Here is a 13,288-nt window from a genome sequence, read left to right as displayed (position 1 = left end):
TTCTAATATCCGGTAAAAACGTTTGTGTGTTTATTTGAATGTGTTTGTCTTATTTCGTCTCCCTGTGTGTTTCACTATTTTATGTGTTTGCTAGTTTCTTCTCTCAGTGAGTTTAAACCCCTGTGTGTTTCCTCTTTTCTGCTCCACTGTGATTGCCTGCTCTGCCCTGATGTGTTCCACCTGTGTCTTCAGAGTTTCACCTGTGTGCCATTATCCCCATATCTCCCTGGTGTATTTAGTCTCTGTGCTCTTCAGTCTCTTGGTTTGTTTAACTGTTGTTCCAAATTCTTCTGCTCTGCTTTATGTTTTTGCTTCCCTGCTCCTCTGTGTTGTGTTCCTAGTCCTTGTGTTTAAGTTACTTTGCTCCATCTGGCCTTTGTTTATGCCTCTTTTGTTGACTTTTTGCTTTAAGTTTTATCAAAGATGCTGTGAAAACTGAAATTCCCCTTGCACTTTGACAGTTTGACATATTTTCTATGCGAGAAAATAACATCAAAAAATAAACATCTATCAGTCTACCACAGTTTTAAAACAGGCAACTGTAGGAGCTGTAATGTAAGAAATTATACAAATTAAAAAAAAAAAAAACTACTGTTAATTAGCTTCTCCTTTTGGCCTTTGATGTTTCAAACAAGAGAAATGCGTCCAAATGCAGGCGCTGTTTTAATTAGAGCAAAGTAAATCACCAGCAGGTCATCCAATGACATACTTGTGCAGCCTAGTGCTCTCATCAGTGAGAGGTGCCTCGGTGCCTCATCCAACATGTGCTGGACTTGATATGAGAGAGCAGCTTTAGTGCCAAAGAGATAATGAGCTGTTGGTGCCACATGGCACTGTCCCCTCTCCATACACTGTAGATACAACAGTGAGAAATCACCATGTTCTCTGGGAGTTCATATAAAACCAGAATAAATGAGGAGAACACACAGTTTTTTTTTTTTTATATTTCCCAGTCAGCATGTCCATGTGGGCTCCATAAGGCTTATATTTGGGCTGACAATATGGGTCCTCAGCGGGTTTGTCCATGGTTTGCAAACCGTGTTTGGCCCATGTTACTGAAACCATATGGAACCTGCACAATATGCCCACTTTAACACGATGACCACTTTGTAACCACTTAGTACCCAGGTAGCATGGAAAGGGTAATAAGTGGACATGGGCTTGAAGTGGGCAAACACTGGTGGAGCCACCATGGAAACCACAGACAAACCTGCTTAGGACCCATACTCTCAGCCCGAATATACAGTTAGGCCCATAAATATTTGGACATCGACAGTTCTCTTTATTTTGGCTCTATACACCACTACAATGGATTTGAAATGAAACGAACAAGATGTGCTTTAACTGCACACTTTCAGCTTTAATTTGAAGGTATTTACATCCAAATCAAGTGAACAGTGTAGGAAAAGGAATACTTCCTATATGTGCCTCCCACTTTTTAGGGGACCAAAAGTAATTGGACAATTGACTGAAAAGCTATTTCATGGACAATTGTGGGCTATTCCTTCATTATTTCATCTTCAATGACACAGGTAAAAGTTCTGGAGTTGATTCCAGGAGTGACATTTGCATTTTGAATATGTTGCTGTTAACTTTCTATATGAGATCCAATGAGCTGTCACTGTCAGGGAAGAAGCCATCAATAGGCTGAAAAATCAAAACAAACCCATCAGAGAAATAGCAAAAACATTAGGTGTGGCCAAATCAACTGTTTGGAACATTCTTAAAAAGAAAGAAAGCACCAGTGAGCTCAGCAACACCAAAGGACCTGGAAGACCACAGAAAACCACTGTGGTGGACGACAGAATAATTATTTCCCTGGTGAAGAAAAAGCCCTTCACAACAGTTGGCCAGATCAAAAACACTCTCCTGGAGGTAGGTGTTTGTGTTTCAAAGTCAACAATCAAAAGAAGACTTCACCAGAGTGAATACAGAGGGTTCACCACAAGATGCAAACCATTGGTGAGCCTCAAAAACAGGAAGACAAGATTTGAATTTGCCAAACAACACCTAAAAAAGCCGTTATAATTCTGGAAGAACATCCTCTGGACAGAAGAGACCAAGATCAACTTGTACCACAGTGATGGGAAGAGAAGAGTGTGGAGAAGGAAAGGAACTGCTCATGATCCACAACATACCACCTCATCAGTGAAGCATGGTGGTGGTATTGTCATGGTGTGGACATGTATGGCTGCCAATGGAACTGGTTCCCTTGTGTTTATTGATGATGTAACTGCTGACAAAAGCAGGATGAATTCTGAAGTGTTTCCAGCAATATTATCTGCTCATATTCAGCCAAATGCTTCAGAACTCATTGGACGGCGCTTCATAGTGCAGATGGACAATGACCCAAAGCAAACTGCAAAAGCAACCAAAGAGTTTTTTAAGGCAAATATGGAATGTTATCAGTCAGTCACCTGACCTGAATCTGATTGAGCATGCATTTCACTTGCTGGAGACCAAAATGAAGGGAAAATGCCCCAAGAACAAGCAGGAACTGAAGACCGTGTCAGTAGAGGCCTGACAGAGCATCACCAGGGATGAAACCCAGTGTCTGGTGATGTCTATGCCTTCAGACTTCAGGCTGTAATTGACTGCAAAGGATTTGTAACCAAGTATTAAACAATGAAAGTTTGATTTATGATTGTTTAGTTTGTCCAATTACTTTTGGTCCCCTAAAAAGTGGGAGGCACATATAGAAAGTGTTGTATTTCCTTTACAGTCCACTTGATTTGGATGTAAATAAGCTCAAATTAAAGCTGAAAGTGTGCAGTTAAAGCACATCTTGTTCGTTTCATTTCAAATCCATTGTAGTGGTGTATAGAGCCAAAATAAAGAGAACTGTGTCGATGTCCAAATATTTATGGGCCTAACTGTAAGCCCACATAGACATGCTGACTGGGATACTGACGTATCTACTCTGAACAAGTTGCCAGACATGCCTCATAGCACTTTTTTCCATCAAGGTTCAGCAAAGACTTGACGTGACCATGGTGAACATGTCACAGTACATATGACAGGTGTGTGTGTCAGTCTATAAAAAACACATTTTTTTCCCTTATTGTTGGTAAAAGGTTTTAAACGGACTCCAAAGCCTGTGTGTTTGCTGAGTCCTAGTATACATGCAGAGGAGAACATGTTGGCCACCTGACTCCACCTCAGTAGGTGGCGCTGTAACTCTCTATAAACTAATACATATAATATTGAATCAGTTTCCTGTTGACCGTTACGTCACAGAAAATAAACAGCGAACAACGAGATGGGCAATGAGATGTGGTTCTCGTATCTGTGTCACTCCAAAAATGGGTCTTCTCCATGGCTTCAATAGCAAAATGTAAATGTGTTCTTCTTCTTCTTTTTTGGAGTTGACAGACTGGACGCAGAGCTTTCGCTGAAGACGTATCTGCATTTAAGGGGTGTCCCATTTCTAAGTGACAAAATAACCCTCACCACTTGGTTTTGAGGGCCAGTTAAGTTTAAGGGTTGAGCTTGAGGGTTAAGATTGAGGGTTGAGATAGGAATTGGAATTGGCTCTTGGAATACAGGAAAACACAAGGAGGTTTTTAGTATAGGTATTTCCTAAACTCCCCCTCTTATTTACGGGCCCTGAGATTCAGCCCTTGACACACATTTTGATTGAGAAAACTGATTTTTAAAAGTTGTAATACTTATGGGGCACAGCATTAATACTTTTCAAATCCCTGCATGCAGGCTTTCCTTCACTTGATGGATGTAAACAGTAATTACATTGATTGAAAGCACTGACAGCCTCAGGAGCTGCGGTTGTTGCGCGGACGCAGCTCGGGTGATGATGATAATGTAGCATTGGGGAGTTTGAGAAAAAAACATTTTTTCTGGATCTGGAGAACTATATAATTAAAAAGATAGACAGGCAAACCATCCCACTCTTCCCTCACAGGAATATGAACACAACAAACAAAGCAGAAGCTGACACATGAAGTTTATACCTCACCCATGCACCAGCAATATAACCTGTTTATGGTGCTGCCTTGGTGATATTTCAAGTCTTGAAGCATTTCAGGCTGTTTCAGCTAGTGGCTTGTCATATTTAATTATACTCTCCTTTTGTGTGAGGGTGTGTGTGTGTGTGTGTGTGTGTGTGTGTGCACGCTTTGCACTGGAGGATTTCATGAATTGCCTTTAAAGCCCAGCTCAGTCCCCAGTGTATGATTGGTTCTGACAGGGTAGTGAACCCGTCTTGTGTTCATGTGTGATTGGCCAGTTCACACAGTTTCACCTTATAATTCCTCAGTATCAAAACATCTCTTGAGGCAGCTCTGTCCCTGTCTGTCTGTCTGGGATTAATCTCAGTTTTTTATCTCAGTTTCCTTAGCACAAACAGGTTCTCTGCATTCTTGGTAATTATAATTTGACAGCACACAAATAAGACAGGATGGAAATGGAGACAGAGAGATGAAAATAGGAGAGGCAGAAACACACACACACACACACACACACACACACACGTTTGAGCAGCTTTTCTTCTAAGGACACTGCACTGACATCCGTCCTTTTGCACAGCCTAAACAAAGCATTATCCCTCACCTTAACTTTAATCAAACCAATTCAAATTGTAGCCTTAAACTTAACCAGTTCCTCAAAAACGATGTTCTTCCTGGTCCTGACAAGGTCATATTTTTAGACTCTCTATTGACACATTTCCACTACATGTTCCTAGCTCGCCTCTATAAGGTTTGGTTGCTTACGATCAGCAGTGCTGTCACTAAATACGTCAGACTCCTCTATTAAATATTGAGATTTTAGATCAGGTACACGGTACTATCGCTAAAGGAAACAAAAAATAACCGCGTCGTGCTGAGGCGAGTTGTGCCGCGCTAGTGGAAAAGAGGTTTATGTGTACTGTATCTGTCCCTATCAAATAAACAATGACAATGTATTGTCTGGATTTGAAGTGTTTCAATGGCGCCATTCGTACCAGTTGGTTTATTCCAGTGTGATAGATGGTGACGGTGATCTTGGAAACAGCACAAGGTCAGAATAGATTAGACGTTGTCTGACCTGTGCTTTTCTGTCAAAAAAATCCATCCTGAGCAATGTCCTACAAACACAGTTGGTTTTAAATAATGGAATGGTAAGGAGAATGGGGTGCTTAACACTGCAGCATGCTGAGCAGGTATTGATTTCAGCTGGTTAAGCTTGTCGACGCTCAGGTTGTAGTAATGGCTGTCATCAGTATGCCGTTTGTCAGTCAGAGTCTGGTTAGACCCATGAAGGCAATCGGAAGATTGAGCCAGTGGAAATCAATTACAGCAGACGGTGTCAATGAGACAAACACACACATGGTGTGTGTGTGTAAGCATTTGTGTGTGATAAAGTAGCAATTGGACGGATGTGGGCAGTCAAGTCCAGTGGAAGAAGGATAAAGAGGAGCTGCCAGGATCAGCAGGTGCAAAGAACAGGAGGAAGTTCAATCGTACCTGTCAAAGTCCCCGTTGCAAAGTGCTCGCACCGGGATCGTGAAAGGCTGCCACACAGGATTTAATGTGTTCTTCACCACCTCTGTTTTATGGCAGATAGTAAACCTGGAGGTGGAGGAGGAGGAGGAGGCATGTTAGGAAAAAACAGAGAAGGAAAATTGTGTATTATTTGTCAATCACAGAAGCCACGATGGTAGAAATTTATATGCAAATGAAGAAAGGTGCACGACACAAAAGAGATGGAGGCAACAGGAAAGACAGTGTCAAATCCTACAGTGACAGGAGAGCTGCTTTAAACAAGGCTGTACCCAGCTTTGTTTACCGCTTGGCCTGTATCCCAGCTATTTGTGGTTTAGACCAGAGAACAGTTTCATAATTCAGCCTGGCTTTCAAATCCGTCCCCTTGACCACAAGTGTTTGAACAATATGCAAATGGATTTGTGTGACATCTGAAATGCTTCGCAGAGCAGATCCACACAAATTCCCATCAAATGCCACCAAATAACCCTCCGCGAGTGCAACAATGCATATCACACCTTTTTTATGCAAAGCCTTGGATTACTTGTGCTCCACTAAAAGCCTCAAGGCTTTTAAAATCTCTGTGTGTCTATTACCCTCACAGGCTTTTTCGCGTGAACCCCCCCTCGTCTGTCACCAATGGCACTTTGTGGGGATCCATTTCCTACCCTGTTATGTATGAATAAAAATAATGAGAAAAGCTACAAGATGGCTAATAAAGCACTTGCTAAAGTATCCCCTGCTAGATTGGGCTGACGCTGCCACAATTGCTGAGCCCCTTGGGAGGCAGAACAGCACTTTGGGAAAGTGGGGAGAGATGAGAGAGAGCTATGTTTCCCCACATGAACCACCTCAGAAACTGACAGTGTTTTTTTTTTTTTTTTTTGTTGTTGATTGAAAATGCAGATTAGTCCCCTCCCCCCATTCCTCGTTTTTACAAAGGCAGAACAGGACTCCTGTTTTAGCCTCCCTGCACTGGCTCTTCTTTTTTGACCTTAAAGCCCAATTTATACTCCTGCCTAAAGTGCTCTGCGTAAGTTACACAGTCCTCTGCGTCGACGGAGAGCCTGTCAGAGAGCCTCTGCGTCGTCTCCGTCTGCACAAAATATTTTTTAAGCGTCCGTCACTCTGTCAAGGGACAACGGAGACGGCAAGAGCTGCGATTGGTCCTCAGGACAGGCCGAGATAACACTGCTCTGTGCCGGCTCACAGTGCGCACCGAGCGTCCACAGAGGCGGAGCTGATCCCCGCCGAGAACGTCGCTGCCAAACTATAAATACGTCATATCTTAACACACACAGCACATGTTTAGACTCTAAATGGCCAATTTCTCGCCTCAAATTATCTTAAAACTGCGTTCCATGACACAGAAAAGTGAGAAATGGCCACTGTTTCAACAACAACAGTCTTTCTCTCTCGGACGCCATTGCTCACTGTAGCCAGAAGCATAACAACCTTGCGCAGCGACCCCTACTGGTCGGGCGGGAAATTGCAGCGCGTATCCGTCACCACGAAGCAGAAGTATGAAGGCTCGAGGTGTCTCCGTGGTCGAATAACGCATTACGCAGTTGGAGAAGTATAATGTGGCCTTAAGGCTCTGTAACTCTCACACAAAGCTCTAAATAATATAGCACCTTCTCACATCTCGGATCTTTTTAATACCTTATCATCTAGCAAGAACACTCAGGTCTGATGGCCTAATGGCATGCACTGAATATAAGAAGTGGTTGTATTCTTCAGGTTTATTGGGTGAGGAGGTAAACACTTAAAGGCAATCTAGTACCTTGGGTGTATCGTCAACAAGAAGCTTTAATTATGCTTCCACAGGCAGTTAGCTGAGTGGTTAAAGCTTTGTACTTTGGTGTGACTGACATGGGTTTGACTCATACATTCCCACGTACATACAATACTAACCCTAACCTGACTTACTTGAGTTGAAAAATAGTGGTGCGCTAAAAACATACCTATGGGTCGTATTCAGGGGTTGACCAAAACTAAAATTTCAGTTGGAGGACAGGTTGACGTTTACTCAATGGGAACATGAGCATCTATTACTCATTTGCTCCCAAATTAGCCATGTGCTTTCTGCTCCAAAATGTAATGACCATTGCCTTGAAGTGAAAACCAACACAGAAGTTTGTTGGTAAAGAGCTCAAGAGAGAATCAATGAAACATCCTTGATATTATTATGTCATTTTTGTGTCAGAACTGTAGACCATCCTTCTATATTCTACTGCTTTATCCTCCACATGATGGTCACTGGTGTCAATCCTAGATGACAAAGGGCGAAAGGCGGGGGCCACCCTGGACAGGTCACCAGTCCATCACAGGGACACAACAAGCATCGTAGAGTGTCCAATTTGCCAAATACCCCAATCTGCATGTTTTTGGATTGTGGGAGAAAACCATTTCTATAAAATAGAAAAAGCCACTTGACAGTGACTCCACTGGTTGCAAAAAAAAGAAGTCAGTTTGAATAGAATTAGTGAGGAAAGTGAGTTCTACTTCACAACGTCAGTGTCATTTGTTAGTTTCATGTCTTCAATAGAACATGATGTCAATTTTGTGAATTATGTTCCAATTTAGATGGAAATGGATGAAGCAGAAATGCGTGTGGACACCAGTGTGATTGACGACTGACAGCTGACAGCTGGTAACGTCTGGTAACTTCCACTTTTGAAAGCTGTTTTTTTTCTTTTTTTTTATCCCACACAAAAACAGAGAAGCTGCTTTTTACCTTCTATGCACCAACATTGTTGAATACCTTCCCCAAAAACATCAGGTATGCAAGGTCTGTCGATATATTTCAGTTAATTCACAGAGGCATCTGATAAAAAGGAATTTGACATTTATTTATTTTACATTGGCTCTTTTTAAAAATTGTCTCTTTTATCTGGTGTTTTCAAAATCTCTGCCTTTTATTGAATGTATTCTTTATATATTTTCACGTTGTTAAAAAAGCACTTTCCTTACTTTATTCTTATCTTCATGTTTATAGACTTGCCTTTTTGCGACATCACACGTTTAATAGTTTCTCATGTGTTTTGTGTTTTATTGCTTTAAATTTTTACTTTTTATAGTTATTATTTTTATCCTATTTTCATTCTTATTTGCTTTTATTTGTTCTATTTTTTGCTTTTTATTTATTTTCCAAATTTTTTTCTGTCCTTCAGTTTCCTATTTCGCTTTCTGTCAAAGTTTTATAAGTGCTACATAAATGACATTACATCTACTTCATCTAGCTTCATACAGCAGCAAAAAGGACCTCCCTGAAGAGAATGCAATGCACTTCCATCTTCTTATATAACAGTGTGCCTTAAAGATGTAATTTGCATGTATTCCAATGTGTGCCAAAAATAACCTGCTGTGCTTCTTTAAAACATCTCCTGCCATATTTAAAAGATAACAAACACTCACGTTCCATCCTCGTTGCTTCTGTAGAAGACCATGAAAGGGTCCGACTTCCCAAAGAAGTCCTTCTTGTCCAGCTTGTTGGCACAGAACTGCATCAAGGCACTGTCCTGCAGAGAAACACACACATGGACGCGTGAAGATGAATCAAATAGATAGAATTGGCCATAAGTGTGAATGTGAGAGTAAATGGTAAATCTCTGTGATGGACTGATGACATGTGCAGGCTGTACCCCACATTTCACCCCTTGTCAGCTGGGATTGGCTGCAGATTCCCATGGAGGATAAAGCAGAATGAATGAGTAATATGTGGGTCAGTGATTCTGGCCACTTTCTATTGTATTTGCTTACATTCAAGCACAGATGCTGTACACGCATGACACAAACACGCATTAACCTGATAAAAATGTGCTCCTGGGATGAATCAGAACTTATTTTTAATATACAATCGTTATCTGTGTGAGGACGATGCTGTTGTTTCAGTCTGTGAATGTCACCTGCTCACACGCTCTCTATGAACTATGGCAGTCAGCCGACAATGCACTCCAGCTTTATCTATCAACACGGCCTAATGGTCCACAAGTACTGGTGTGTGTGTGTGTGTGTGTGTGTGTGTGTGTGTGTGTGTGTGTGTGTGTGTGTGTGTGTGTGCGTGTGTGCGTGCGTGCGTGCGTGTGTGCCTTGCTGCTCCAGTATGCAGGAATTGTAACCCCAAACCATCGTACAAACGTCCGCCCACCAGCAGCACAGCCAACACCACTGGCGGCTGCTTACCAAGTCTAATTCGAGCACAAGGAATGGTCGTCAAACTAACTTCTTCCGATACCTGTCAAAGCATCTGGGGAGCATCAGATGCTTCCAGTGCATTTCACCCTCAGAGAAATGTCAAATACAAAGAAAGCACATTCTGCTTTCGGTTTTTTTTTTCAATTTTTCGAATAGTTTTTAGGGCTGTTTATTTACGAGATGTAATCGATTGTAGACGAGAAGTCTAATGTTCGTCTCAATTTAAGACATTGTTTCTTTTCACTGTAAAAATGACTGGCTACAAACCACATTGATGTGTGTATTAATTAATTTACATTAATGTAAACTGTACTGTAAAACTTGGAGTTTTCAGGCTCAAAATCTGAGGTCAGTGGGAAGTTCCCACACGGAAATTCCAGGTTCATTACAAATGCAGCATCATATTACCATGATTTAGAGTACACTGTAAGATATTTGACTGCACGTTCACAGTCGATTACTGGCTACTTCACAGTGTGTATTTTTAAGTACTGTATCTATATCATTTTATACTTATTATAACTGGGATTTAGCAGTACTTTTTTTTATAAGTGCCGTATGTTACTATAACCTCAAGGTTCCAGTACTATACAGTATATTCCTGTGATTTAGCAGTATATTCTTGTGTAGTTTTCTGTTGACTGTAACTTCACATTTATGTCATATTACTGTGATTGCAGTGTATACTTAATCAGTTTAAATTCCTCTTCTTGGTTCTGGTTCAGGTTTAATTGTAGAGGAAATTGCAAAATCAACTCAAGAAAAGAAAAGCTAGTCAGAGAATTTGCATTAATAATGATGATAATGTTCTATTATATTCCATAATAAATGTAAATTGGAGATATTTGTTCAGTGTATGTTTCAGTCTAACCAGATTATTTAATTAACAGTTCAATTCACTGTTAAGTCAGTTTGCTGGACATTAAACCATTATCTCCATTAGACATTATTTCTTTTCACATGGAAACTTACACAATATACAGGGTAAATAAGATCAAATAAAAACAACACTGCATTGATTTATTCTTGTATTACTACAATCTATGCACCTTCATGTCATCTGCAGTGTGTACATATTGATTGGTGTGGACTGGATTATGTGTGTTGTGTTCTGATAATGTACAGTATACATTATTCCCTGTGGAATATTTTATGTATTCTGTTGTATTTGATTTCCATTTCATTTTTGTAAATATATGGATCTTTCATGCTGTGGACCTGTGTGTGTAAACCGTTGAATATAGATGGACAAGGTAAAACCGCAGAATAACTAAATTGTGGCTGAACTTCTTAACAAAGACAGAGACAGAGACCGACACAGATAGCATTTAAGCTAGCATTCTTTATGCTAACGCATTAGCTTAAACGTTAGCAGACCTCATCATCGCAAAAACAACAAACAGATGATTATTTAGCGGCCAAAAGAGAGCAGGACATGAGAATAACTGGACACCTTGAGGAACAGACACAGTTGTTGTCTGAGATGATGACGTGATGCCAGCACCCTTCACCTATTATTAACCTTCTAGTTTTCATAGTTGTTAATATGAGTTACGTTAGTATTCGTTTGAAGTCACATACAGGGATTAAAACATGTTCTTGCCTTTTAATAATCCACTGTGCGTTACAGAAGGTTATGTGGCTGCATTGTTATTCACTAGCTTCAGGGCCGGCCCAAACATGCATGGGGCCCGAAGCTGAAGTTGATTTGTACCTCAATACATTGCATTAACTATATTAGCTAAGTTTTTTGCATTATGCTTTACGCATTAAAGCATTTGTCATGATTTTGTCAATTGCAGTTTTGAGACTTTTTCTTTCTTTCTTACTTTCTTTAGGCCAGAGAGATGTGGGCACTGTTATGGCGCTTTGCCACCGGCCCGACTCTCAGCGGCACTGCGCGACACTACACAGTTTAGCGAGTGTTTCCACTAGTGTAGAACCTGGAACCAGGCACTATTTTTAGTACCTGCCAAGTCAGCGGCACAGGTACTATCCGCTCATTGGTCAAAACTGCCGGCCACTGATTGGCCAGAAGTGTCGTCACTGGGTGCGTCATGAGCGCGACACAGGATGCAGGAATCAAATCCACAATTTTTCCAAAAATAGCAACGTGCGAATACTTCGACATGGCAACTCTGCGTCAGAACATTTCATGGTCCAAAAACGAGGTCCAGACTGTCCTGTGTTTAGTCGGAGACGACAAAATACAGATTGAGCTGGACGGAGCCGCCCGTAACGAGCAGGTCTTACCGGGAGTCGATGTCCGCTCACGGCTTCCACGGCAACTCCAACAACTCCGCATATTTACATTATAGACAAAGAATGAGCATGGGATATTATATGTTTGTATTGCACTTTTGTAAAATGACAGTATATTGCACATGGTATGAGGAGCCTGGTTATGTGTTATCTAGTGAGAGCTAACTTTACACATTTTATTCTTTGTCATTGTGTATTGTATGTTTTTGGGTAACATCTATTGCACGTCTGTCCATCCAGGGAGTGGATCCCTCACCTGTGGTTCTCCCTAAGGTTTCTACCCTTTTCCCTGTTACAAGGGTTTTTTCCCTGGTAGTTTTTCCTTACCCTGGTCGAAGGTCTAAGGACAGAGGATGTTACCAACCCTGTGAAGTCCCGTGAGACAAACTATGTTTTGTAAACTGTGGGCTATACAAATAAAGATTGATTGATTGATTGAACAGCTGCAGGGAGGAATGACCTGCGATAAAGCTCCTTCAGACATTCAGGGTGTTTCAGTCTGTGGCTGAATACATATATTGTTGTGCGTGTAATTACAGTGTATGTGTACAATTCTTTTGTTCAAGAATCCCATTCCATATGTGAGGAGTGTTCATCCACCCCAGCAGAGCCATCAGCTACTTCGTCGTTGGTGGCACCAACTTCGCCACAGACCACAGCTCTGTGCAACTGGTAAGAAATAATAAACATGATTTACAGCATTTGTGTATTTCCTTAATGGTTTGATTAATAACCCCTTTCTACTTCTCTATATTGTTATGGAGGGAAGAGAAAAAGAAGCACACAGCTGTCCTAGCAGAGCTTCACGTGGATGATGTTCAGTAGCAGGAGTGGAACCGGACACAACGTGACCGCCACACCACGAGAGTGCTGCGTTCAACCACGCATTCCTTTGAGTGATTGGGCAGCTTGTCCAGGCAATAGGTGGCAGGAGCATGTGACCTATTTCCTCCCTCCTGTCCTAGGACTCCACCATCTATGTACAGTTTATTTGATTTGCTGTGTTTTTTTGTTTGAATAAAAAATGTGACTTATGCGATTACGTCATGCGTATTTCTTTTTCATCTACACTGGTAGGATGAGTTAACGGTTAAACAATAATATGCATCTGTGGTGTTTTGATAGTTAAGACGTGTGGGTAAATTTTCATAAATGTATGACTTTTAAACACTTGAGTTACCAGACATAATGGTGCTATTGCAGTTAATTGTGGCAGCCTTTACAAACAAAACGTACACAGACAAAAGGAGACATCTCTGCAGAAAGTACAAACTTTTATTCATAATTCAGTGAAAAACAGTACAATAATAAAGCATTTTACAAATTCACAACAAGTGACACATCAGGCCCTC

At 41.0% G+C, this 13,288-nt stretch overlaps 1 protein-coding gene across 2 annotated transcripts in view; it reads right to left on the bottom strand.

Moving 5' to 3' along the window:
• Positions 1–13,288, bottom strand: part of cpne5b (copine Vb) — a gene marked incomplete at both ends in the record, with an annotated part of 168,184 nt that overhangs the window by 33,431 nt on the left and 121,465 nt on the right. For both annotated transcript variants that reach the window (XM_083892908.1, XM_083892907.1), the window contains 2 exons: positions 5,460–5,564; positions 8,895–8,998. In XM_083892908.1, the coding sequence (XP_083749034.1) occupies positions 5,460–5,564; positions 8,895–8,998 (209 nt within the window). The remainder of the gene's footprint in view (positions 1–5,459; positions 5,565–8,894; positions 8,999–13,288) is intronic.

Source organism: Microchirus variegatus (assembly GCF_963457635.1).
Source record: "Microchirus variegatus genome assembly, chromosome: 7".
NCBI classification, from domain to species: Eukaryota; Metazoa; Chordata; class Actinopteri; order Pleuronectiformes; family Soleidae; genus Microchirus; species Microchirus variegatus.
This window is presented reverse-complemented; position numbering and strand designations above follow the sequence as displayed.